The 26,383-nt window shown below is 42.2% G+C and overlaps 1 protein-coding gene across 2 annotated transcripts in view; it reads right to left on the bottom strand.

Annotated features, from left to right (window-relative positions):
• Nucleotides 1–26,383, bottom strand: part of itgb5 (integrin, beta 5) — a 173,004-nt gene that overhangs the window by 11,907 nt on the left and 134,714 nt on the right. For both annotated transcript variants that reach the window (XM_068035171.1, XM_068035170.1), the window contains 2 exons: nucleotides 10,691–10,913; nucleotides 4,089–4,189 (listed from right to left, as the gene is read on the bottom strand). In XM_068035171.1, the coding sequence (XP_067891272.1) occupies nucleotides 4,089–4,189; nucleotides 10,691–10,913 (324 nt within the window). The remainder of the gene's footprint in view (nucleotides 1–4,088; nucleotides 4,190–10,690; nucleotides 10,914–26,383) is intronic.

Raw genomic sequence — 26,383 nt, 5'->3', positions numbered from 1 at the left:
GAACATGTAATACTATCCATAAATCAAACAGCACTCATGCTGACACAATAGCAATGGCTTTCTGCCAGTAGGTGGAAATCAGCATTTAAGGCCAGTATTTGGTGGCTAGATCAAGTTAATTACTTTGTGTGCACAGTGATGAACTATGTGGGATATGTAGCACGTCAAATCCAGAATCAGGATAGAACAATAGTATTTATATTTATCATGCAGCCATTGTCCTTGCAGAATCAAAACAGAGTGAAACCGAGCCCAATGAAGGAGCTGTATAGATAGAGTTTATGGTTTTCTAGATAGTCACTGAAAGAAGTTTGTGAAATAATTTGTCAATGCCTCTGAATTTTATTTTACTACTGAGGTGAGGAGTATTTTTGCAGTTATTCACTAAGACACCACACCTAACTAAATTCAAGAGGTGAATAATGCACTATGGTAGAAGGGTTGAAAACTCAACCATTTTATGGGGATGTAGACAAACAGTTCAGAGAGACAGCAACAATTTTATATCACTAATGGTTTCCTCAGGCTCTGGGATGTGTCTATATGATTTATGCACAACATCTATTCTATTCATAGGTAGCTGTGATGTACCAACACAGTTCTTGCATGGTGGGAAAATGTCAGGTAATCACCCAGAAACAGCATCAACAATGCAATTTTAAGGAGCAACTTAATAGTTACTATTAATAATTGGTTACAAGGATGATTGTTCTTAAAATCCTAAAGTTAAAACAGTTCTAAAAGGTTGATCTTGGGGAGTTTTAAATGCACTATAAATGTATGAAAATTACTCATTATTTAAGCTCAGATTTCAAAATCCCATCTTCTCCATTTCTAACTGGGTGCCAGTGCAACAAAACAATGAATCAAATGGCACAGAAAGAGATGCTATTATACGATTACGGAGTCATTCATTTGAGTTTATTATCTTACTTCACGGAAAAAGTTGCATTGTACTTCAAAAGTTCGCTCCTACATATTGTTGTGAGGCTACTAATGTTCTGATACAGAACTATTACTACATTCAGTACTGTAATAGTTATGCATCAGAATAGTATATATTTACTACTACTAGAAGTTGCTGCCTTCAATAAAAAACCTGCAGGAGATGAACTTCCTTGTTTATTAAACCAACCCTGTATATAATTTTGTTATGTATATTGCTTTTTTGACAATGCCTCTTTTTCTTGAAATAAGGTAGATAAATATTTTGAATTTTAACTTAACTAAATAAATTAGTTATGGGTTCCAGAATCTTTCACTGCACTTTCTGCTTACAAAATGTCCTGGCACCTCAATCTTTGCCCTTTCATCGAATGCACTGTTACCTTATTCTTTCTCTAAAACTTACTTTAAAACGCAAAGGGATCCTGCACCGTTGGAATAAAAACAGTAACAATTTTTTTTTTGATAGACATTCTATGTTTCCTGACCTCAAACTGTACTCTCACATCTGTGCTGCTAAAATGGTCTCAAATTAGCTTGGATTCCTCTTTTGTGGCAAATATTTCTTTTCCCTGAACAAATCTCAACCCTCTATAAAGCCCAAACCTGCCCAAGACATGAATGCTACCCCCATATCTGGGAGAGCTTTTCCAACACGCCTTTCATACGAAATTGCTCGCAATTGTTCTTTCTCTTCTAACCTCTAACCTCTGTCTCAATACTACTCAGGGCGCCTTTGAATTTCTGATGAAAGGTCACAGACCTGAAATGCTAACTCTGCTTCTCTCTCCACAGGTTGATAGGTTAATTGGCTATTATAAATTGCCCCTAGTATAGGTAGGTGGTAGGGAAATATATATGGACATGTGGGGATGTGGTAGGAATATGGGATTAGTGTAGGATTAGTATAAATGGGTGGTTGATGGTCGGCACAGACTCGGTGTGCCGAAGGGCCTGTTTCAGTGCTGTATCTCTAAAACTAAAAAAAAAACTAAGATGCTGCCTGACCTGCTGAGTATTTCCAGCACTTTGTTTTTATTTTGAAATTTCCTGTTCTTTTTACTGAGCTCCCAATATGCCATCTTAAGTGCAGTTCATGTTTCCTAAATCAAGTGGAAGAGACGGGAGAAGCAATTTTCTACTGCCATCCACCTGTTTCTTATCTAAACATTGGCATCCACCAACTGAAAATTGGGAGAGAGGATTGAAGCTCAGCAACGCATCAGGGCCCAATGCCCACCTGAAGCAATTTTCAGGCAGGACCGTCAATGCACGAGCATCTCATCCCCCAGAAATAGGCTGAAGGCTGTTTCAATATGTAGATCAGGAGCCTTTGCCAGTTATAGGACCTTGGTTGCAAATTTCAGGTATAAGTGGACAGAGCATGTATTGTGCACGTTCTGCACAGTTCAATCAGGTGCTGAGTGGTTTAAACACTACAGGCTACTCCCCAAACGGCTCAGGAAGGTTTTATTTTCTTTTTGGTTGGCTCAGGAGAGGGAGGAGTGCTGCCAAAACATTCCAGCCTGCTCACTGGAGGCCTGAGTCTTAAAATGGTTCAAGCCTGATGCTCTCATGAATGGGTGATTGATCTGCTGACTGTGCACCAATTTTGAGCATCACTTGAATATTAATCGTAAGCGCTCACAAAGGAGATTACTTTATCATTGGGAGGAATTCAAGACAAAGATTTAGAGTGTGTGTCATATGAGCCTGTAACAGGAGTCAGCAACGTGTCTGTACATGAACACCAGTGTCCGTGATAAAAATGTTGAGGTCCGTGGTAATTTTAAATGTCTTGCTTCAAGTCTTTAGACTTATGTTTTAAAATAATTTAGCAACTTGGTTATTATAAAACTGAGTTATCCAACAGATGGCCCGCAGGCCTGAATCCGGCTCACGTAAGGTTTCCATCCAGCCTGCCAATCCTCTGTGACTGACAGCAGGCTGCCTGCAGCTCGGCTTTGATTGACAACTCGCTTATTAAAATATACGTCAGGTAGAGGGGGTAGGTGGAACCTGCAACTGATGGACGGCAGCTGTTTGTCTGTGACTGACAGTGGGCTGTCCGGGTGGGGTGAGCGCTGATTGGTAGTTCGTGGTGCAGGCACACTGGGATCGGGCACCCCTGCTGCTTTTGCATGGTTCAGGGAATGAGTGGGAATGGCTGCTGCGGGGAGAGAGAGGCCAAGGGGAGAGCAGGAAGCGGGTCAGCACACAGCCAGAGGGAGCAGGCTGAGAGTTAGGCAGTCCTTTAAACAAGCACCAGCCGTAGTGGGGGGGTGTAGAGAGAGAGAGAGAGATGGGCACAGAGACGGGAGAGGGATGGACACAGAAAGCGGGAGAGAGAGAGGAGAGAAAAAGCTCAAGATCACTCCTGACAGTTGGACATCTATCTGAATTCTCCACATTGCTACATCAATTTTCTCACAGAATGCAATTTTACATTGCTGCACTGGTTTCAGAACAGCAGCGCTATAGTGGCTTCTAGACACTGCTCTCTCATTTTACATCTAGAGCCACTGATGTTCCCTCGAAGGCACCAAGCAGGACTGGCAGCAATTAAGACTCGCAAAAATGTGGAACCAGCTGTCATTATAACAGGGCAAATTGGCCAATTTACATTTCTATCTGCAGTGAATTGTGAAGAACCATGCATTTGCTTCTGGCTGCAGTTCTAAATGTAAAAGCACCCACAGACATTCTCAGCAGGCTTGTAATATTATACAATTCAACACAGAATTTTAAAGTATATACCTGGCCAAAAAAAATGTTTGAATTAATAATGACCTGTAACAACCTTTCTTTCTGTCCTTTTATTTTGAGTTTTGACTCTTTGCTTATAAAGATTATTGATGAGAATGGGCTTAGTAACCTCTCCAGAACCATTGCTCATGCCCCCCATCAGAACCACTCACTGCTGAAAAAAAATCAAAATAATGAGAACAATTGACAGGAATGGATATTTGTCTACACCCCCATGCAAAATATGTTACTTTACCATTCTCAGCAATGTTTTTGACTTTTAGAAATAATTCTGATGTTGAGAATCACTCTATAACCACTGAATTTAGGTTTCATTATTTATAAGTAATTACAGTAATTATGTTTTTTAAAAAAAGAGTAAAAAGAGATTCACTTACTGAGGACATCCACTGTCAGTATCTCATCCTTGCAGAGTTTTTGACAGGTCTGATTGTCGGCCAATCTACCTGAGTTAAACAATCTGCACTCTATACACTCCCTGCAACAAACACAGTGACATAGAATTATTCTTTCTGCTTTTTACAACACCAAAAATAATGCAAAGCACTCTGTACTCTACCCTAACATTCAAAATAAAGACAAGAGTAACTCCTGTGGGCATTAAACTTTAAACGCAGCCATCTTTCTAATGGAAAGAGAATGCAGATATCAAACAGATTGATGACAACCAAGACCTGGAGAGTAACAGGGGTGGGGTGTAGGTGGGATTTTTGAACTCCACAGCACGGCCTGAATTTTATTCATGCGCCGTGATCCACGGCGGCGCACTTTCAACTCAGTGGCCTTCCGACACGAGGTGCCGCCGAGGTGCCCTGCGATATTACGCACGGAGGCTGTGAAATTAAGAAACCATCTAAAAGACCTTAATGTCAATCAATGCCATCCTTGAGGCACCTTTCTCAAATCTATATTTAAGTTTACCCCAACAAAAACAGGATCAGATTACAAATGCACAAGATATAATAGGGGTGCTCACTTTGCTAATTATGACCTATCCAGTGTCAAACTCCAGTGTGAAGCTCCAGGCCTTGAGAAGTGGTAGAACAAGTCTACACAGCAGATCAAAAGGAAGTTTTAGGGAGGTCAGCTAATCTATTTATTATTTTGCATGCAGATCTCATGATATTTCATACATGTTAAATTCTCAGGTTGCTCTGTATTTTGAGGCTAAGCACAAAGGCAATTCCAGAAGGCTTGTGATAAGTGCATTGCTTCACATTCTTTAGCAGTGCTTCAGCAAAGATCTGCAGATCTGGAGACCTGTGCTGCAAGGCGTTACTTAACCCTTTCTTACAGTAACAGTATTAGTGAGTAATATGCAATTTTCTCCTCTTTTACTTCTCACCTGAAAGTACCAGCTTCTTCTGGAGTACATTTCCATGGGTAATTATTGAAGCTTGTAACAAAGGCAATGTAATAATTGTGCAAGACTTTAATCTTCATATAGACTGGACCAATCAAATTGGCAAGAGTGGTCTAGAAAATGAGGTTGTGCAATGTTTTTGTGACAGTTTACTGGAGCATTACTTTGTGGAATCAACTAGGGATAAAGCTATTTTAGATCTAGTATTGTGTAATGAGGCAGGGTTAATTAGTAATCTAATCGTAAAAGATCCGCTAGGAAATCGCGATTATAATAGTTGAATTCCATGTTAAGTATGAAAGCAACAAACTGCAAACACAAACAAGAGTCTTAAACTTAAACAAAGCTAATTACATAAGTATGAAGAGAGAGCTGGCTGAGGTTGATTGGGTAAGTAGACTAAAAGATATGACAGTAAATAAACAGTGGGAAACATTTAAAAAAGCAATTCAAAATGTTCAACAAATACATTTGATTGAAAAAAAAATCTCAGCAAGAAGGATCCACCTGTGCCTTACTCAGGAAGTTAAGGATTATTTTAGATTAAGAGGCTTACAATGTTGCAAAGAATAGTAAAGGAAATAGAAAAGAAAGGATTGCGAGTGCTTTATAAACCAGTAAAGAGCCACCAAAAAGTTGATAAAAAGGGAAAAAAATAAAAGTATAAACTAGCTAGGAATATTAAAACAAATTGTAAAGAGCTTTTACAAGTATATAAAAGTGAAGAGAGTAGCTAAAGTAAACATTGGTCCCTTCGAGGCAAAGACAGGAGAAATTATTACAAGGAATGAGGAAATAGCAGGGATATTGAATATTATGGGCTGGATTTTACCAAGCTTTCGACGTCGTGATCTGTGGTTAGGGGTGGGGAGCCTAAAGATGGCTCTGGATGAGGCCCGCCACAGACCTCGACGCTAGGAGGGCCCAGCCCAATTGTCCCGGTGGCAGTGAGGCTCATGGTGGCCCCTCCGCCACTGGGCAGTGGGACCACAATTTTAACCACAATTTAAATGCAAATGAATAAAAGTTATGAATTTACATACACTTACCTCCAATCTTGAGGACCCACTGCGATCTTCGGCACAGAGGCCAGCACTCCCGTGCCTACAGATCCCCATCCGGGGAAATGCGGTGCCGCACTAGTGGGGAGGGAGGAGGAGATAAGTTTGGCAGTGCAGGGGCTGGGGGTGGGGAATGGGGTCAAATAAACTTAATGGGTGTAGGGGATGGTGGGAAGGGATGAACCTTAAACTCTGTGCAATTTGGGGGTGGGGAAGTTCAGATGTAAAGGTAAGTGTTTTTTGTGGGGGGGGGAAGGGCAATAGTTATTGTAGTTGTTACTGGGGGGAGTGGGAAAGGGGCATTAGAATGTTATTTATTCAATTTTGGAGGCTGGAACTTTTAATATTTAAATTGAGCTACAGGGCTGGCTGCCCTTTAAAAAGGGGGTGGGTGGGTGGGGGGAGGCGGGCTGTCCCAGCTATTTAAATGAGTTGTCGCTTAAGATTGCGACGGCTCTTCGGTGTTCACCACTGAGATCAGCAGTGGGCTGTTAAAATCCAGCCCTATCTGTCTGTCTTCACAATAGAAGACACAAGTTGCATATCAGCAATAGAGGGTACCTAGGGGCTAATAAGAGTGAGGAAATTAAGGTAATTAATATCAGTAGAGAAAAGGTATTGGGGAAAGTTAAGGGAGTAAGATCCAACAAATCCCCAGGACCTGATGGCCTATATCTTAGAGTTCTAAAAGAGATAGCTGCAGAGATAGTGGATGTGCTGGCTATGATTTTCCAAAGTTCCATGGACTCTGGAATGGAACCAGCAGATTGGAAGTTTGCAAATGTAACATCACGAGTCAAGAAAGGAGGGAGAGAGAAAACAGGGAACTACAGGCCAATTAGCCTGGCATCAGTCGTCGGGAAAGTGCTGGAATATATTATTAAGAAAGTCTTAACAATGCATTTAGAAAATCATAGTATGATCAGGCAAAGTCAACATGGCTTTACGAAAGGAAAATCATGTTTGACCAATTTATTAGAGTTTTTTGAGGATGTAACTAGTAGGGTTGATAAAGGGAAACCTGTAGATGCAGTATACCTTGATTTCTAAAAGGCATTTGATAAGGTGCCCCACAAAAGATTAATAGGCAAGATAAGGGCTCATGGAATTGGAGGTAATATACTAGTATGGAAAGAGGATTCATTAACGGACAGGAAGCAAAGAGTAGGCATAAAGAGAGCATTTTCAAGTTGGCAGGCTGTGACTAGTGGAGTGCTGCAAGGATCAGTGCTGGGGCCTCAGCTATTTATAATCTATATTAATGACATAGACGACGAGACAGAGAGTAATGTATCCAAGTTTGCAGATGATACAAATGCAGGTCGAAATGCAAACTGTGAGGAGGACATAAAAAGGCTCTAAAGAGATATAGACAGGTTAAGTGAGTGGGCAACAAGGTGGCAAATGGAATCTAATGTGGGGAAGTGTGAAGTTATTTACTTTGGTCATAAGAATAGAAAAGCAAAATATTTTTTAAAAGGTGTGAAATTTGCAAATGCTGATGTTCAATGAGATTTGGGCGTGCTCATACAAGGAACACAGAAAGTTAGCATGCAGGTACAGCAAGCAACCAGGAAGGCAAATAACATATTGGCCTTTCTTGCAAGGGGATTGGAGTACAAGAAAAAAGAGGCCTTGCCACAACTGCACAGGGCTTTGGTGAGGTCACACCTGGAATACGGTGCACATTTTTGGTCTCCATATTTAAGGAAGGATATACTTGCCTTGAAGGCAGTACAATAAATGTTCACTAGATTGATCCCTTGGATGAGAGGGTTGTCCAATGATGAGCGGCTGAGTAAACTGGAATTATATTCCCTAGAATTTAGAGGAATGAGAGGTGATCTCATTGAAACTTAAAGATTCTGAAGGGGCTTGAGAGGATAGACACTGAGAGGTCGCTTACCCTGGCTGGGGAATCCAAAACACGGGCACAGTCTCAGGATAAGGGGACGATCATTTAGGACTGAGATGAGGAGAAATGTCTTCACTCAGAGGGTTGTGAATCTTTGCAATTCTCTATCACAGAGGATATTGGATGCTTCATCGCTGGATACATTTAAGGCTGAGATAGACAGCATTTTGATCCCTCAGGGAATCAAGAGATATGGGGAGTGGGCATGAAAGTGGAGTTGAAGTCCAAGATCAGTCATGATCATATTGAATGGCAGAGCAGGCTCAACGAGTCTTGTGGTCTATTCCTGCCCCAATTTCTTATGTTCTTATGGACACCAGCAGCCCTTCAGTACTTTGCCCAAGTGGCTGCTAGTTTGGAGAGCTATTCAGCTATGAAGAACATCATAGCAAAGCATGATCTCTTGCGATTTTTGACATAATTTGTAGTGGGGGTCAGCTGGCTGAATTCACTCTTGCTAGCTTAAATGTCATAGAGTCATAGAGTTACACAGCACAAAAACAGGCCCTTTGGCCCATCGTGTCCGTGCCAGCCATCAAGCACCTATCTATTCTAATCCCATTTTCCAGCACTTGGCCTGTAGCCTTGTATGCTATGGTGTTTCAACTGCTCATCTAAATACTTCTTGAATGTTGTGTTGTAGCTTCCCAACTGCACAAACTGGGGATCAAAGCTGGGCCTACTGGCCTGTATGGCTCAGTATCACATAACACTGTGAATCTCCCCACTAGGTTATCGGGGCGCCATAGCACAATTTGATTTTACTACTGTTATGGTCATGTGGTGTGACGTGGGTGGTTCCCACTGTTCAACTACCCACCTGACCGCAGACAGTGTATCTGTATTAGAGTTTAGCCCCTTGGTGTTTTATTTCTCAGATAAACAGTGACAGGTTTTCGTGTAGGTTTTAAAAAACAGCAAGTCAATTGTTTACTAATCAACACACCTTGTCCTGAAATTGTTGCAACTGCATCCAGTCATGCATTTGCTCGCACACACACACGATCAAACAGATAGAGAAGGGAACGAGGAAGGTGGCTTTTAGTGGGGGGAGAAGGTTACGATAACTGTTGATTTCGCTCTTGATTGAAGGTTGAGTTGAAGATGGTGGGCTACTTTTAGCTCTCACTGCTGTATAATATAGATGCCGGATTTTTTTCAGCAGGGCACTGTGCTTCCTGGCTCGGCTGGAACTCAAGCTGTTACAAGTAGCTTCACCTTCTGGGTCAGTCTCTCTCTCTCTCTGGCTGTCATTTTTAAGGTAGAACTGTGTCACCTCTCATCTCCTGGTTGGAGACATTCTCCATGGTGACTGCACAATGGCCCAGGACGTGGCTACTTCACACCTCCTTTGTTTCAGAAGAGGACATTCAATTTTGGAATGTTTTTAGAATAGGTGTAAGATTGTTCACATTGACACCTTTTGGCTTTGAATATTTATCCTTTGTCTTCATCAGCCATTTGAATACACAAAAGGCCAGTCCCCTTTCTTCAGTGGCCACTCTGGACCATTGTTCACTTTTAAAAAATTAAGGTTCATTTTTTAAAGCCAATGGCTGGAATTTTATGCCCCCCCACCAAAGAGCAGGATGATGGCTGGGGGTGGGGCGGGGGGGGAGGTGGCAGCGTAAAATGGAGCAGGAGGCTTGGGGGGCCCTTCCTGACCCGCTCCCGCCTCCACTGCCACTTTACGCAGGGCTATGGTGGAAAATGGCCCGCCCATCCGCCCGAGGCCAATCAAGGCCCTTAAGTGGCCAGTTAACAGTCACTTAGGGCCTCAACCTGCCACCATGGGAATTTTACCCTTGACTAGCGGGCGTCCCAGGCCCGAGAGAAGCTGCCTGACAAAAGCAGACGGCTTTCTGATGGCTTGGGGGTGGGGCCCTCCTGATCAGGCACCCCATGACCGACATAGGACTGCCCCCATTGTCCCAACCACCCCACCGCCCAATACGCCTCCCGTCGTCCCCCCCACCCCCCAATCGACCACCCTTGCCTCGCCCGGGCCCGACCGATTGCCTCCGGCGAGGCCGAAAAACCTACCCGTTCTCCGGGCTCCCCGACATCTTCCATCTTTAGCTGGGTTGCAGTCCCAGCAGTGGCCACCGCTCCCAGTGGTGCTGCTGGGACAGAGAGCTGCCGGACCTCTTTGGCCAGCAGCTCCATTAGGCGGGACTTCTTGCCTCAATGAGGCGGAAGTCCCGCCTCAGACAAACTAAAGGCCTGGGGACCGTCAAAATGTGGTCCGGATCCCCAGGCCAGGCAGAGGTGGGCTCGCCACCAACTTTCCATTCGGTAGACGGCTCCCATCTGCCGAGGGAAAAATTCCAGCCAATTTCTGTTTTTCATAACTTTTCAGAGTTAGTTCAAGATTGATGTATCATCACACTTTCGGTGTGCATGACACAACCTACACTTTCTTTTAATTGAATTAAATGAAAAAAGGTTTACTTTTTCCAAAGTGTAAATAGAAATTGTGAAGCAAAAAGCACAAGAATTATCTGCCATATTTGGATTTGTCAGTATATAGTTGGGTCTTTCTACTGAATAAAAGAGCTCAAATCCAATATTCTGTTAACTACAGCAAACACAATGAAGTTGCACATTTGACTAAGTAGACTGAAAAGGTTTGATCTATACCTTTTTGTGCCACAGGCATCAGGGCAGGTTGGGCACTTCTCGCAGGTATCCCCAAATGCTCCAGGTTCAGTGCACGAACATCGGCCGCATGCACAGTTTCCTCTACCACTACAAATCTGCCCATCATCTGAGAGACACGAGTCCATTTCTGTTGAACAGTTGCAGTTGTCCCCAATCCAGCTGGCATGACACTTGCATTCACCACAGTGACACTCTCCATGCCCTGAGAACAGAAAGGCAGAGTGAAATATTCTACATCAGTTAATAATTATCCTGTTAGAAGGAATATGTGTTAAGAAGAACATCTGACATCTGTGACAGATCCCACAGCAGCTAGTTATTCTTGAAAGATGTTGAGAGGGAACTAATTTAATTAAAAGGGATTTATGATGAATTCACATATAAAATATGTTTATTCTAACACTTCTGAGACTTTCTTCCAAATTTTAACAATTGCTGCAATTACACCATGGCACTGTCACTGGCATCAGCTCTGATTTCAAGCAGCAACAGGATATTACAAACAAGGTGGCACTAATGGTTCCCAATGCACTTCATGAGATGGAATAGCCCATACCGCTAAAGACTGTGCTGCTGCTGGCAAACATAAAAAGCTACTGTAAGTGGCACTGGGCAGTGCACAGTACCATTTCTTCGGTCACTGACAGTGTAATCAGCCTTGGGTGGATTCCAGCATATGAGAAGCCAACACTTATATCTGAAGTAATCGGCACAAAATTAACATGCCAGTGAAAGACATTCAAATCGCTTGAAAGGTTTGCTGGTTCCTTTGATAAACAGATGGCTCCAGCCATTCTATTCTGTTCCTCACATTAATATATTAATGATAATTTTTTTTTGAGCTGAGCCAATGAAAGTTAAATTCATGTTCAAATAAATGTTGAAGAGACTCAGTAAAGTTCAGATATGCGTGGTTTGATGGAGTGCTGATTTTCAGAATAGATTTTGAATTGACCCAAATGTGGAAGGTCAAATATTTTGAAGGATTTTCTCAAATGTCCAGTTTCCATCTGTTCAGACTTCAGAGGAGATTTTCCGCTGGTGGAATGTTGAACAGGAGTGGAAAATTGCACCCTTAGTTTAGAAATTCCACTGAAGGTGATGGCAGCTCCTCACGAAGCTTCATTTGAGTTCCAAATGTAGACCTTGATCTAAAATATGCCTCTCTGCATTCAACATCTGCAAATTTTAAATACTAGAAACACAGCAGTGTTCCTGCAGAAAGCAATGTCATGATGGGTGGAGGGAAATTTAATGAAGTCCCAAAAGACAGTGTAACTGATCTTGGGGTGATCAATTACACTCCCAAAATCTGAAATTTTAAGCATTTTGGCTAAAACATGATTTGGTTTTCAGCTGCCCTGGAGGCACCCAGCCATGCTTTGTTACTGCAGGTACTTAAGGCTGGTAGCAACAATTTCCAACCTCTTCCCCAAGAGACAGGATTTGTTGCACAGGTGGCATTCCCACAGGACGTTCATCACAATTTGTCAAATGGGACTGGCCTTGAAAATCTGCCTGGAATCAGCCCATGGCTGCTGATACCATGGATACCACCAAAGTGGAAAATCTTACCAGAACAGGCAGCATCTGTGGAGAGAGAAACAGAGTCAACGTTTCAGGTCAATGACTGTTCTAACAAAAGGTTATCGATGTTAACTCTGTTTCTCTCTCCACAGATACCGCCTGATCTGCTAAGTATTACCAGCATTCTCTGCTTTTTATTTCAGATTTCCAGCATCTGTCATATTTTGCTTTTGGAGTGTCTGTCACGCTTCCGCAAGCAGCTTGCCTGAATCAAATTCTGGACCACCTGCCTGCAGCAACCTTCAGGTAAGTTCCTGGAGAGGAATGGCAGGAAAGCTTCTTGCTCCTCCTGGCTCTGCAGGAAGCTGCCTTTCACTGGTGGCCCGGTTTAGGCTGCAGCAGTTGCTGAAGAATTGCGAGTAGGGCAGGCCCAATGCGCATCTCTGCTCATCCCAGACCAATTTGGGTGAAGGGGCCCAAAACTGGCATTATGTAAATGATGGGCCTATGTTAATGCCTGTTTTGGGCAGCTGCCAGGAATGGCTGACAAACGATCTGACCCAATTTCAGGTCAGATATCTTTCAGATGTCCTTCATCTTTTGGTTCCTGAAATTGGGCCTCCTGACCTCTAGAACAAGCATAACAAGATGCGATTACTACACCGATATTTCTTTCAGCCCCATTAATCTCATCACTGTAAATTTTAGACATGAAAAATAGCACTATAGATCCACATCTAAGGTTGAGACTCAAATGTTCCTAACATGCTGAAACAATTATAGAATCATCACAGAGAAGATTTACACCGAGAGAATTGCATTAGCCTACTGATTTGTATGTGTATTTGCATCATATAATGGAAGAGGACCTTGCTGGGAAAAAGAAATGTACTAAGTGACTGTAGCAAATGTTCAAAGTATCGAGTACAGTTTGCAGATATTCAGTCCTAACTCGTTCAATGAACACTGCTGCTACTGTAATCTTTGCTGCTCCTGGACCCAGCAACTCTGCACAGCTGCACTCAATGCCATCCAGTACATTACCCAAAGACTCTGACACCAATGACACCAATTGGCAAATCTAGTAGTAATAGGAAAGGTCCAAATAATCTTGATTAATTTCAAGATTTTTGCGGGAAATAAAACCATTGTAAATAAATGACACATACACAAATTCTCCTCCACATTACTTCCAGAAGTGAATGCAATTTGTAACGATAAACAATGTCAAAATGGAACAGATTTCCAGCTACTTTCTGATACAGATAGAACTTGAAAAATAAACTTATCATAAATTAAGGGCAGTTGAGTCATCCTTCAATACATGCAATCCTGGGTCCCCAAACTGCAGCAACTTCCTGTCTCAAAACCATAGTTGCCCAGTGCATCCCCTAAGTGAACATAATCGGCAAATAGCTTAAAACCATCAGTTGCTGCTGCTTTTCGAGTCAGTTAAACACTCGAAATTACAGTGAAATACATAAAATGCTCTGCCCAGCAAAAATGTCAACACAGTAAATTTATTCCCTTATCTAAACATCAATTTTTGTGTGACGCAAGGTGCTCTGCTATTCACCAGAAAGAAGGCAAAGATTTATTGTCTGAAGTGAAGCAGCAGCTTTTTGCTATCAGAATTTAGCGGTGACTTGAAATGCAGACCTCTATTTGCTTAAGAGGAAAGGTTGAAAGCGTAGCCTATTGTAAAAACGCATCTCATTGTAAAAACGCATCCCAGTGCTACTGCTGTAAGAACAAAATAAAGTACTGAACCTAATTTCTTCTATTTACTAATTAATTTAAGGAACTGTATTCCTCCCTCTCAAAAAACCCAAAACAAAAATCTTTTCAACCAAGCTAATGTTTACCCTTCTAACCTCTCTTTTCCCACTCAATGGGCTGAGTTTTGTTCCCAGACCGGCGTTGGGCCAGATCTTTCCAGCATTGGGAAGCTCTATGGCGGCCCTTCCGCCTCTCTGCCACAGGACTTGACTTAGTATATTTAAATAACACATTTACATGAATTAAAATATAAACCGCAGCAATCGTACCTTTAGTTCCTGATCTTCAGCGTGACAAGCGGCACTCACATGCTTTCACTTTCCTGTCCAGAGAAAGCTGGCACCACCAAGGTGGGGAAGGGGTGAACTCTGTACTCTGATGGGTGGGGGGTGGGTGGGGAAGGGGTGAAACCTGCCTTTTGTGTATATGGAAGGGGTGGAAGGGCTGAACTCTGCACTTTGTTGAACTGTCTGCAGGGCTGGCAGCCTTTTAAAAATGGCACCAGCACCTGCTTCCGCATCAGTGGCACTGTGAACAGCGTCACCAATGTTGCTTCCACCATGTGATTGGGGTGTGGCTGTCATGAATATGCAAAGTGGCTGCCTGCTGCAAAATCACTATGGAAAAGGGGGGCATGGGTCTGGTGGGGGTGGCCGCCATTTTCCGCGCTCACCTCAGCTTCCGGCAGTGGGACTACAAAATCTAGCCCAATGTTTGTCTTCCTTACACCTTCTCTGAAGTGCTTTAAACTACTCTTTATGTTGAAGAAACTATTGTCTTTGGCCCCCACCACAAACTCTACGTGTCCTCACCCCCAACTCCATCCACTCCCTGGGCACAGTGGCAGCTGGAACCTGTTTGACCCTGAACTAAGTTTTTAGCCCCTCTCCTTCACAAAGACTACTTACTTCCACCTCCATTATATTGCCCCAACCTGAGTCCATTTGCCACTGGAACCCACATATATTGACACCTCCAAACTTAATTATTTTAATACTTTCCTAGCTAGTCGTCCTGCACCCTCCATGAACTTTAGCAGGCTGTGGGATTTTCCCAGGCTGAGGAAACCTATTGAAGATCCCAACAGTAACAAGTGCAAGAGGACCTAGTGTTTCTTCTGATTCTATATCTCACCCTATCCAGCTCTTAGGCTTCCTGCTTCTGCTGCCTTGGAGGGGTGGTGCCGCTATTGCAACACTACAGGTGTGGGTACCCACCCCAAATATTCTAAAGACCCTGTTGACAGAATTTAGGGTATGGTTATCAACCTATTACAGTGGCCAGTGGAATTATGCCCCAGGCTTTTACTGTTAGTGCAATTTTTTTGTTCATTTTTTCAGAAGGGGAACTGGTGTTTCAAACTGGATCTTTTTCCTTTCATAAGGTTTTTTTTAAGCTTTGTACATATGTTTTAAGACAATTAATATCCAAGATAATTCACAACATTAACATAAGGAGAAATATCAATGGATGCAATAATTGGCCAAATCAGTTTGCTCTCATAGTGTATTAAATAACACAAAATGATATTATACAATTCCTTATCTAATGTATGATATTAGCCAATAGGATTTTCTCCATCTTTGCTTGTATGTAGATGAAATGCCACATTCATATTTGAACCATTATGACTCATTTGAAATGTGCAAACTCACAACCCAAACAAGTCTGGACAAAACTACTTCAGACAACTGCTTAACTTGGAAAGAAAACTGGAAGCACAACTTAGAGTTTCAAGCATTATATGACAATAAAAATGATTTAAAAGCTCCAAGTCCATAAAACCCAAAGCATTTGCTATTTATTGTTGGTTTACTCTGCTGACTACAAATATGATATATTTGATTTTCTTACAAGGGGTGACAATCCCAGGCAGCGGAGACACTCAGGTCAAAACCTCCCTGTACATGGATGACGTCGCCGTTTTCTGCTCGGATCCGCTGTCCGTGCGCAGACTGATGAGCATCTGCGACCAGTTCGAACTGGCCTTGGGAGCCAAAGTTAACCACGGCAAGAGCGAGGCCATGTTCTTTGGCAACTGGGCTGACCGATCCTTTGTCCCCTTCACCGTCAGGTCAGATTACCTGAAGGTGCTGGGGATATGGTTCGGAAGGGCCGGGGCGTGCACCAAAACATGGGAGGAGCGAGTAGCCAAGGTACGACAAAAGTTGGGCATGTGGGGGCAGTGATCTCTCTCCATGGTGGGTAAGAACCTGGTCATCAGGTGCGAGGCGCTCACGTTGTTGCTCTACGTGGCGCAGGTCTGGCCCATACCCCACTCCTGCGCCGTGGCAGTCACCCGAGCCATTTTCCGCTTCGTCTGGGGATCTAAAATGGACCGAGTCCGGAGGGACACGATGTTCAAATCTCTGGACAAGGGTGGGAAAAATGTACCCAACGTAGCCCTCATCCTGATGACCACCTTCGTGTGCGGCTGCATCAAGCTGTGTGTAGATCCCCAGTACGCAAACTCCAAGTGTCACTATGTGCTGAGGTTCTATCTGTCCCCGGTGTTGCGAAGGATGGGCCTGGTCACATTGCCGCGGAACGCTCCATGCAGTTGGGCGGTGCCGTACCACCTATCCTTCGTGGAACAGTTTCTGCGGGAAAACACCTTTGACCACCGGTCCATCAGGCAGTGGTCTGCACGGAATGTCCTCAAGGCCCTACGGGAAAAGGAAACGGTGGATCCTATCGGATGGTTCCCCGAGCAGACCGTCAAAGTCATTTGGCGGAATGCCTCATCACCAGAACTTTCAAACAAGCACCAAGACGTAGCTTGGCTGGTGGTGAGAAGGGCCCTCCCCGTCAGATCCTTCATGCACACCCGAAGTCTCGCCCCCTCCGCACAGTGCCCCCGCGTTGGCTGTGGTGGGGAAGAGACGGCCGCCCACCTCCTCCTGGAATGTTCCTTTGCAAAGCAGGTGTGGAAAGAGATGCAGTGGTTTTTGTCAAGGTTCATCCCAAGCAGCTCTGTAACACAGGAGTCTGTGCTCTACGGGCTGTTCCCAGGGACGCACACCGAGACAAACATCAACTGCTGCTGGAGGACTATCAATTCGGTGAAAGACGCCCTTTGGTCTGCCCGAAACTTGCTGGTCTTCCAGCGCAAAGAGTTGTCCATCACCGAATGTTGCAGACTGGCACATTCCAAGGTCCAGGACTACGTGCTGAGGGACGCACTAAAGCTTGGGGCAGCCGCAGCAAAGGCTCAATGGGGAAAGACCACTGTGTAAGGGTTCCCCCACCAAGCTGGACTGAGGGGCTGGATCAATGGGAAACCCCTCGAACTGTATCGTTAATATTCTCAATTGCTGTAAATGTAAAACTGTAATTGACATGACAATTGTGAAACGGAAGGGTTGGGAAGAAACTCATGACAGTATTGAAGGAAACTGATCTCCCTTGCAATGTTTGCATTTTTTGGTGCTGTTTGGAAACTGTTTGGCAATGTAATTTTTACAGATTTTTATGAATAAAGTATATTTTGGAAATAAAAAAAAAATATTTGATTTTCTTACCTAACAAGTACAACTGGTGATTCGCTGAATAGGTTTATGTAATTGGAAAAGGAAGAGAAAAATGTTGATGTAAAATCATTATGAGAGCTGCCATGGTGATTCAGTGGTTGTTGTGGAACTGAGCCAATGTAGGCCTGAGGCCTGCAGCCACTACTTTTTGTACTTTTATGTTTTTGCATTTTACTCCTGCCTTGCTTTTGATTTTTTTTTAAACCCTGTATTAAACATGTAGTTAATTTTTAAAGGTTACTTTGTCGACATTGATTTAAAACTAAGTGTGATTGTGCTCTGATTAAGTCAAGTAATTAATCAATTATGTAATCAATGGCAATCAGTAGCAATATTATTAACTGTGAACTTTTGTTTCCCCAAGAATTCTTTCCCTTTATTTTCATGCTGGTCAAAGCAGGCCATGCACAGCTGTTGTTTTGTCTAAACTACTTTTTTTCTCTTCTTGAAAGCAATAATCAGTTCTTACAATATTTGATAATCCTTGAACTATAAGCCAGAACAATGGATAATGTTGCACATGGGGTGGTCCACTATGGTGTGGAGGCAGAAGATAGTTTAATTGATGGACAATACAACCTAATTGATGGCAGGTGAGAGACACCATCAAGGGATATGTAAACAGCCTGAGCAGCTTTGTAGTGCCTGTAAGAAGAATTTGATAAGGAGTTATGGTTGTCAGACTACTGTTTTGAGAAAGACTAATGGAGGCCTCAGAAAGCTGGAATGGAGCCAGAAATTGGACTTAAAGGGGCACAGCATCCAACATTCAGGGCTACAGCCGGAGTGGACTAGTTAACTATTGAAGACTATGGAGGAAGGGATGTCGATGGAGTAGTTGATTGGAGAGTCCACCTCCGTGCAAGGTTCTCTGGAGACTTGGTGTATGTACCAAGGGGAACACTGTACCATTTTAGGGAGCTGTCGTGAACAGACTAATTTGGGATTTTTTTTTAATACTCTCTTTCTTTTTAATAGTTATCTATCTTTTCTATTTTTATCATTAATAATTGTTTATTATTTATTCTAATTACTCAATAAAATTACTGTTTTAACACATTATTTGGTGTTGATTCACTTATTCCTGTTGTATCCAGAGTACGGCTCTGAACCTAAGTGAGACTCTGCAAGGGACTCTCACACCCTATACCACACAGATCACAAAGATCCCAGTTAAATCCCTGCCTTGTGCTGAGCTATCTGATCTCATCTGGGTAAGGATAGGGGTGCTAGAATTGACCTTACCACCACTGGATTGGGAGCAGGGAAAAGAAAACATTGGTTCTACGTCCTATTCATAATCCAGTGAGCATTGCTGGGAAATACACACCTATGGATATCGATTATGGTTCCCCTCCATGACTGAATTCTCTGCTAACAGTAAGACCCCAGGATTCAGGGGTTTAAGGAGGGCAGAAAAGAAGAGTTCTGACAGGGAAGGGCTGGTTGTCAGGATGTTACTCCTTAAATTCTATATATTCCACCGTAAAGCTGTTGTGAGTCCTGCTAATGGTCCTAAGAAGGCCTAAATCTTTACTAGGGAAAAGCAACTGATCAATTATTTTCCCTAAGAGGCCCACTTGCTCTACTGCGAGCAATTGATTAAGAAATTAAGTTCTTTATTAAGTCATATCCAGGCTTCCTCTCCACTGTCGTACATGCATGCCAAAATATTAGAGCTCCGATTCTTTCCAATATAGCAAGTGATACATTAAAATATGCCTGTAGTTTCAACAAACCTTTATTGTACTCTTCTGAGTTGAAGACTCCAAAGTTACCATTTTCTAAAAATCTCTTCAGCCCTAAATCCCTGTAGGATTGTGCTAATCAGAGAACTTTTATTTAAAATATCAATATTTATCAAAGTATTTAGCCCTTCAATGCAAATAGCAACTACTTTACTTATTTAGTTGAACAAAAACATAAAATCCCTACAGACATTCAACCATTACAAGTTAAGATAAGTTAGCTGACCAGGGTTTGCATTCATGTGAATCCATGATTTCCCACTTCTTCAGCAGATGTCTCAGTAACCTTGTGAACTCCAGAGCAATTGTATACAATGGTTTAACAGCTGCCAAATCACTAAATGGCAGCAACAGTTGTATACAACTTATCAAAGAAGCATTTTCAATTAGCCAAACCAAAAGAAATCAATATTTTCATAACTAACTTGAGCATGTCATTCCAACATACTCTACCACTTAATTTTCCATTGAGAGATTAAAAAAAAGGGATGCAAAGGAAGTAGTAAAGAGGTGCAATAAGGGGATATGGAAAAGGAAAGGAGGGTTATCAAGGCTTAAAGCAAATGTTTTTATAAATATATTAAGACAGAGTGGTAAATAGGAATATGGGCCCATTAAAAGTGGATGCAGGCGAGACAATAATGGATAATAAGGAAATGGCAGACTTGTTAAATGAGTACTTTGTATCAATTTTTACAGGGAAGAAAGAGGACTGAATACGAGTGGTACAAAAATAAGTCAAGGAGAGGAACTGAATGGATTTAATGCAAATAAACAAATGGTACTGGAGAAAATAACAGGGCTTAAGAAAGACAAATCTCCAGGACCTGATGATTTCGATGCCAGCATATTAAGAAAAATGGATGAAGAACTAGCAGAGGTATTAGTCATCATTTTCCAAAGATCTCTAGATTCAGGAATTGTGCCTTTGTTGGAAAATTGCAAATGCCACTCCATTATTTAAGAAGGGAGGGAGAGATCAGGTAATTACAGACATCTTAGTTTAATATTAATTGTGGGGAAGTTACTGGAATCTATGATCCGAGACAGAGAGACTAAGCACTTGGACAATGAGCCTGGATTTCTCAAGAGCGGGTCATGTCTGACCAATCTAGCTGAAATTTTTGAGGAGGTCACTAGTAGGGTGGATAGAGAAGTGTTTATCGAAGTTGTCCATATAGAGTTCCAGAAGGCACTTGATGAGGTTTCATGCAATAACAAAAATGACAGAGCTCAGAATTGGAGGTTAACTTGTGATGATGGGTCAGTAATTGGTTGGGAGGGAGAAGACAGAGAATAGGGATAAAACGTTTGCTCACTTGTTGGTATGTGACAAGTGGCGTTCCTAGGGTAAAGATACAGTGCAGCTTTATCAGAATGATACCAGGATTTAAAGGGCTAAATGATGAGGGCAGATTGCACACACTTGGCTAGTTTAGTAAGCTGAGGGTTGATCTAATTGCGATGTTTAAAATAATAAAAGGATTTGATGATTTAGATACAAAGATTATTAGACTTAACTGGCTTTTTTCTATTGTTGCATGTTGAAAACACCTGAAAATTGAAATTGGGAGCAATTTCAAAAGCCTGGCTGTGTGGATCAAAATCTGTCAAAATGGCAACCAATCTTATGGGAGGCCCTGTACTGTAGGCCAAAACTAAAAAGGAACTGCATGTGATACTCTAACACCACACAGGAAATGTGTAGCTAATAGGAGACTTTAACTTCATCCATCTAGAAGAATTCAAACCTGCGACCCACGGGTGAAAGAAAAATGTGCTAATCTGCTCTGCCCTCCCCAGTCCTCCTTTTATTCTCAATTCTACTTAATCAAACTACTTAAATTGTCTCAATTTTTCTTACTTCTCCCCTGCAAAAGGTCCATATAACTACTGCTTAAATAATATATTTTCTGATGTTTTTGGGAAGTAGGCTGATTGCACTCTCAGCAGCAAACACTAACCCAACTCTCCACATTTTAATCAAATACAGCATTCCCTAGCTAAATTATAAAACGGCTATATTGTCAGAAAATCCATATTTGATGTTCGGTATCAGATGTCTGTGCCATAAAAAGAATTAATGACATCACAAGATCATGCATTTGAAAATGTGTAATGGATATTGAGAACTGAAGAGTTAACTGTTAACCCCATTACTGTTGACAAAGTCACCTCTACCCAAATAGAATGGTGGGGGGGTGGTGGAGCGGATTTTCAAATTCAGAGCTTCCGACTTATAATGCTTTTGCTCCACTGTGGTTTGGCTGAGACATAGCATGATTTCATGGGAAGAAACCATCTGTTTTTCCCCTGTGGTGAGATGCAGTATCCAATAGGATAGCTAAAGGAGGAGAATTCATTGCACACAGATGGTAAGCAGATTGGATTGGCAAAGTGGAAACTTGACACTGAAATGGTCTTCCTCTTGCTATTGGTATGAAAAATAAATATTTAAAAACACAAATGACTCTGATTTGGCTCATCCTTTCTGTGTGAATTACAAGTAATATTTCACATTTTCACTACATTTTTATCAAATACTTCTGGCATGTTGTTGGAGCTGCACTCATCTGGGCAAGTGGAGAGTATTCCATCACATTCCTGACTTGTACCTTGTAGATGGTGGACAGGCTTTGGGGAGTCAGGAGGTGACTTACTCACCACAGAATTCCCAGTCTCTGATCTGCTCTTATAGACACAGTATTTATATAGCTGGTCCAGTTAAGTTTCTGGTGAATGGTAACCCCCAGGATATTGATAGTGGGGAATTCAGTGACGGTAATGCTGCTGAATTTCAAGAGGAGCTGGTTAGATTCGCTTTTGTTGGAGATGGTCATTGTCTGGCACTTGTGTGGCATGAATGTTATTTGCCACTTATCAGCCTAAGCCTGGATGTTGTCCAGGTCTTGCTGCATCTGGACATGGGCTGCTTCAGTATCTGAAGAGTCGCGAATGGTGCTGAACATTGCACTATCATCAGCGAACATCCCCACTTCTGACATTATGATGGAGGGAAGGTCATTGATGAAGCAGCTGAAGATGGTTGGGCCTAGGACACTATCCCGAGGAACTCCTGCAGTGATGTCCTGGGACTGAGATGATTGGCCTCCAAAAACCATAATCGTCTTCCTTTGTACTAGGTATGACTCCAACCAGTGGAAAGTTTCTCCCGATTCCCACTGACGTCAATTTTGCTAGGGCTCCTTGATGTCACACTCGGCCAAATGCTGCCTTGATGTCAAGGGCAATCACTCTCAGCTCACCTCTGGAATTCAGGTCTTTTGTTCATGTTTAGATCAAGGCTGTATTGAAGGCAGGAGCCAAGTGGTCCTGGTGGAACCCAAATTGAGCACTGATAAGCAGGTTATTGCTGCGTAAGTGCCGACTGATAGCACTGAAGTGCATTCTTCACACATGGAGCTCCTTACTCAGATCTTCATAAGATCTGCATGGCCTGTAAATTCTTTGAAAGGATTACATCTCATAAGGCTTACCTGACTCCCATTTCTTCCATTCTGTATTGCTCCTCCACCATTAAAATTACAAATAATGGAATTTCGATTGTTAGTCCATATCTACTACATAGAAACTTTCACTGTGGGTGGAGGAAAATATATCCTGTAAGTCTTATAGGCCATCATTTGTCATCGTCAACTCCGTCTAGGCGCACGGATAAAAACAAGTGCTCGCAATGTTCTTTTGTAACTTAAAAAAGTTTCTTTGGCCTCCAGTGGCAATGCCTCCAAAATAAGTATTTTTAGTTTTAGTTTTTTAGTTTTAGAGATACAGCACTGAAACAGGCCCTTCGGCCCACCGAGTCTGTGCCGACCATCAACCACCCATTTATACTAATCCTACACTAATTCCATATTCCTACCACATCCCCACCTGTCCCTATATTTCCCTACCACCTACCTGTACTAGGGGCAATTGCTAATAGCCAATTTACCTATCAACCTGCAAGTCTTTGGCATGTGGGAGGAAACCGGAGCACCCGGAGGAAACCCACGCAGACACAGGGAGAACTTGCAAACTCCACACAGGCAGTACCCAGAATTGAACCCGGGTCGCTGGAGCTGTGAGGCTGCGGTGCTAACCACTGCGCCACTGTGCCGCCCGTTCTTAGATGATGCGAACAACAGGCATACTTCACCAAACTTATCATTAGTCTTGCAAGATTAAGTCACTCATTTGGGGACTCCGACACAGGTTACCTCATTTTAATACAGGATATCGAGCTTCCGGTAGAATCAGTAAACCCAACATAAGGGTGGCAAAATTTGAAAGCCCCTGAAATTGGGCACAGGAATCGCGATGTGCAATTAACCTGTGTCCGCTCAAAATGAAGCAAGCAGCACACCAACTTCGTGCTGCCTGCTAATTATAATGATTGTGATGTGCAGCCCAGTGTTGAATGTGCTACTGAGTGCCTGCATGCCTCAACAGGGGATTGAAGTTCATGTGATTAGCACCACTTAAAGCTAGTCTGCACTACATAAAGGTAGACTGCACTCGTCAATGTTGTCTAAAAAACTGGAACATACTGCCTGAAGGGGTGGTAGAGGCATGAACCCTCACAACATTTAAGAAGTATTTAGATGAGCACCTGAAAAGCCATAGCATACAAGAATACAGGCCAAGGGCTGGAAAATTGAATTAGAATAGATAGCTGCTTGATGGCTGACACGGACACAATGGGCCGAAGGGCCTGTTACTGTGCTGTATAATTCTATGACTCAATGACCTCTTAAAGAAGGCTGCAGCAGGGGCTGGAACTGATTAAAGTAGAGTTGAAGACTAAAATTCTGGTGCAAGTTCGTAAGGCCTGTGCTAATGCTCTCAACAAGATGGCACTTGGCATAGACCATGTCGGAAGTGTGACAGATGCATCTTTCTGCTAAATCAGCACTAGTAGGGCTGAACCTATTGGTGTTGCAGAGCTGCATTTTGCGGCTGGAATGTTCCAGATGGCAATATAAACAACAGTGGTGCCATTACAGGATGAGAACCCAACAGAAATAGGTCCTGTTCCAGAAGACACCTTGAAAATTTACAGGTACACTCACTCATTGTGAGCCATAAACTCACCAAAAATGGCAAGTAAATTCAGGGTCCTCATGTCAACAACAGACATCAGAAAAATGTGCAATAACAATTCCAATCCCCAGAAACTGAAGACACCTTATACAATTTCTATAAATATAGGGTTCATGAGCTAGCTCGTTTCATTTCGACTACTAAATTTGGCTCCCTTAACCCAGTGGTAGACATGAAGACGCAGTTTTTTTTGAGCCTACACATCTGCTGACAGAAATAAAGAAGTAAAATTTAGCAAAATGCTGGAAGCAGACTGACAGACAACAGTTTCCTAAAATTTGAACTAAAACATCAATGTAAAAGAATATTATGAAATCACACAATTGCAATAAACAGATCATACCTAAACTGTTTGGATGAGCTACAAAAAGCTTCTGTTCTTGTAGCAACAGATGACTCATCACATGGATTAGAGAGATCAGTGCAGTCACTGTCTCTGGGTAAAATATCTTGGATCTGTTCATCCCCCAATGTATTCGTCGTCATTCAATGTAATGTTTTTAATGGGAAGGTAAGCATGAAGTACAAACCGATTCAGGATGCCATTTTACAGAGAACTAAATATGGCAAACAAAAGTGCAGATTTCTGCTGTCATTGCTTATTCACCACACTAGGTGTATGCACAGCAATAAACGAAGGCCCAGGCACCTTCCCTGTGTCTACAAATTGTTTCAAAAAAGGCCTGAGAGTGATTGTCAACACTTTCACCTACCCATGTAGTCTCCTAAAATAGTTCAGACTTTCTAACTTAGATATTAAATTGGAAGCTTCTGTTTCCTTATTGCTGGACTGTACCTTAATAACTATTCAGCAAATTGCACAACAAGAAAAGGCCCAATTAATTCCCCTGACTTTAAATGACACTACAATCGCTGAGTCCCCCTCCAGCAATATCCTGGGAGGTGGGGTCACCAGTGAGCAAAAGCTGAATTGGACCATCCAGAATATCATTGCAGATACAGGAATGGGCCAAAAGCTGGATACTCAGTGTTGAGTGGCTCACTTCTGATCTCTAAATCCAAAAATCTTCTACCGGCTGTAAATAGTAAGTGGGTAATAAGATCTGGGATGGGCCTATTAGGAATGCTACGACCGAGGCGGGAGTCATGCACTGTCAATTCAGTCCCATTACTCCACAGGTCATAGCACATTATTAAAGTTTTCCCACCTACCGGAAATTAGCCAAATTAAACACTTTATTAAGCCCCCAGAATAAAACAGACCAAACCAGGTATCTTTAAACAACAACAAATTAACTATTTATTAATAAACTGAATCTTAAACACTATTGAGATAAACCTATGTCTTATCTTAACCCTAATGCGCACACACATACATTCAAAAATCAATGGTCAATTGTGTTGTAAATTCTGGTGATTTACGCTCCTGGTTGGTGAGGTGTCCCAGAACAGAATAATCAGATACACCTGAAATCTCCAGGCAAATTCGATGACAGTCTTTAATGGATAGGCATTCAAAGCACTCCGGTTTCAGCAGGTGTCACACAGTTCTTTCAACAAGGAGTATAGCAACAATTCTATTTGAATTTTGAAATTGATAGTCTTTCAGTAAAAACTTTACTAAGAATTCCAACAAACACAAAGAGCCAACAGACAGTCACTCATGAAGCAGAGACTTCTTAAGAGTTTGGAAGTAAAAAAGGAATTTACTATCTCCAACAATACAAATGTTCTTTTCCAGAGTTTCTTTTTGGTTTAGGCAATAATACAGCCTGTAGTTCAATGTAGTTTTTCTTCTAAGATAAACAAAATTCTTCCTTCAATATAAAACACGCTTCGCTGATCTCCAGTTCCAACTGGTTATAGCCAGTCTTTACACACAGTCAAAAGTTACAATACAATACGTGACCTCCTCGTTCTCCTGCAGTTGCATAGGAAACAGGTGCAGCTGCTGGCTAACTGTGCCCCATAGTTTTTAAAGGCACACTGTTTTGAAACAGAGTCTTAAAGGCACACTATTTTTAAAC

This window comes from Heterodontus francisci, chromosome 7, assembly GCF_036365525.1.
Source record: "Heterodontus francisci isolate sHetFra1 chromosome 7, sHetFra1.hap1, whole genome shotgun sequence".
In the NCBI taxonomy this organism is placed as follows: domain Eukaryota; kingdom Metazoa; phylum Chordata; class Chondrichthyes; order Heterodontiformes; family Heterodontidae; genus Heterodontus; species Heterodontus francisci.
This window is presented reverse-complemented; position numbering and strand designations above follow the sequence as displayed.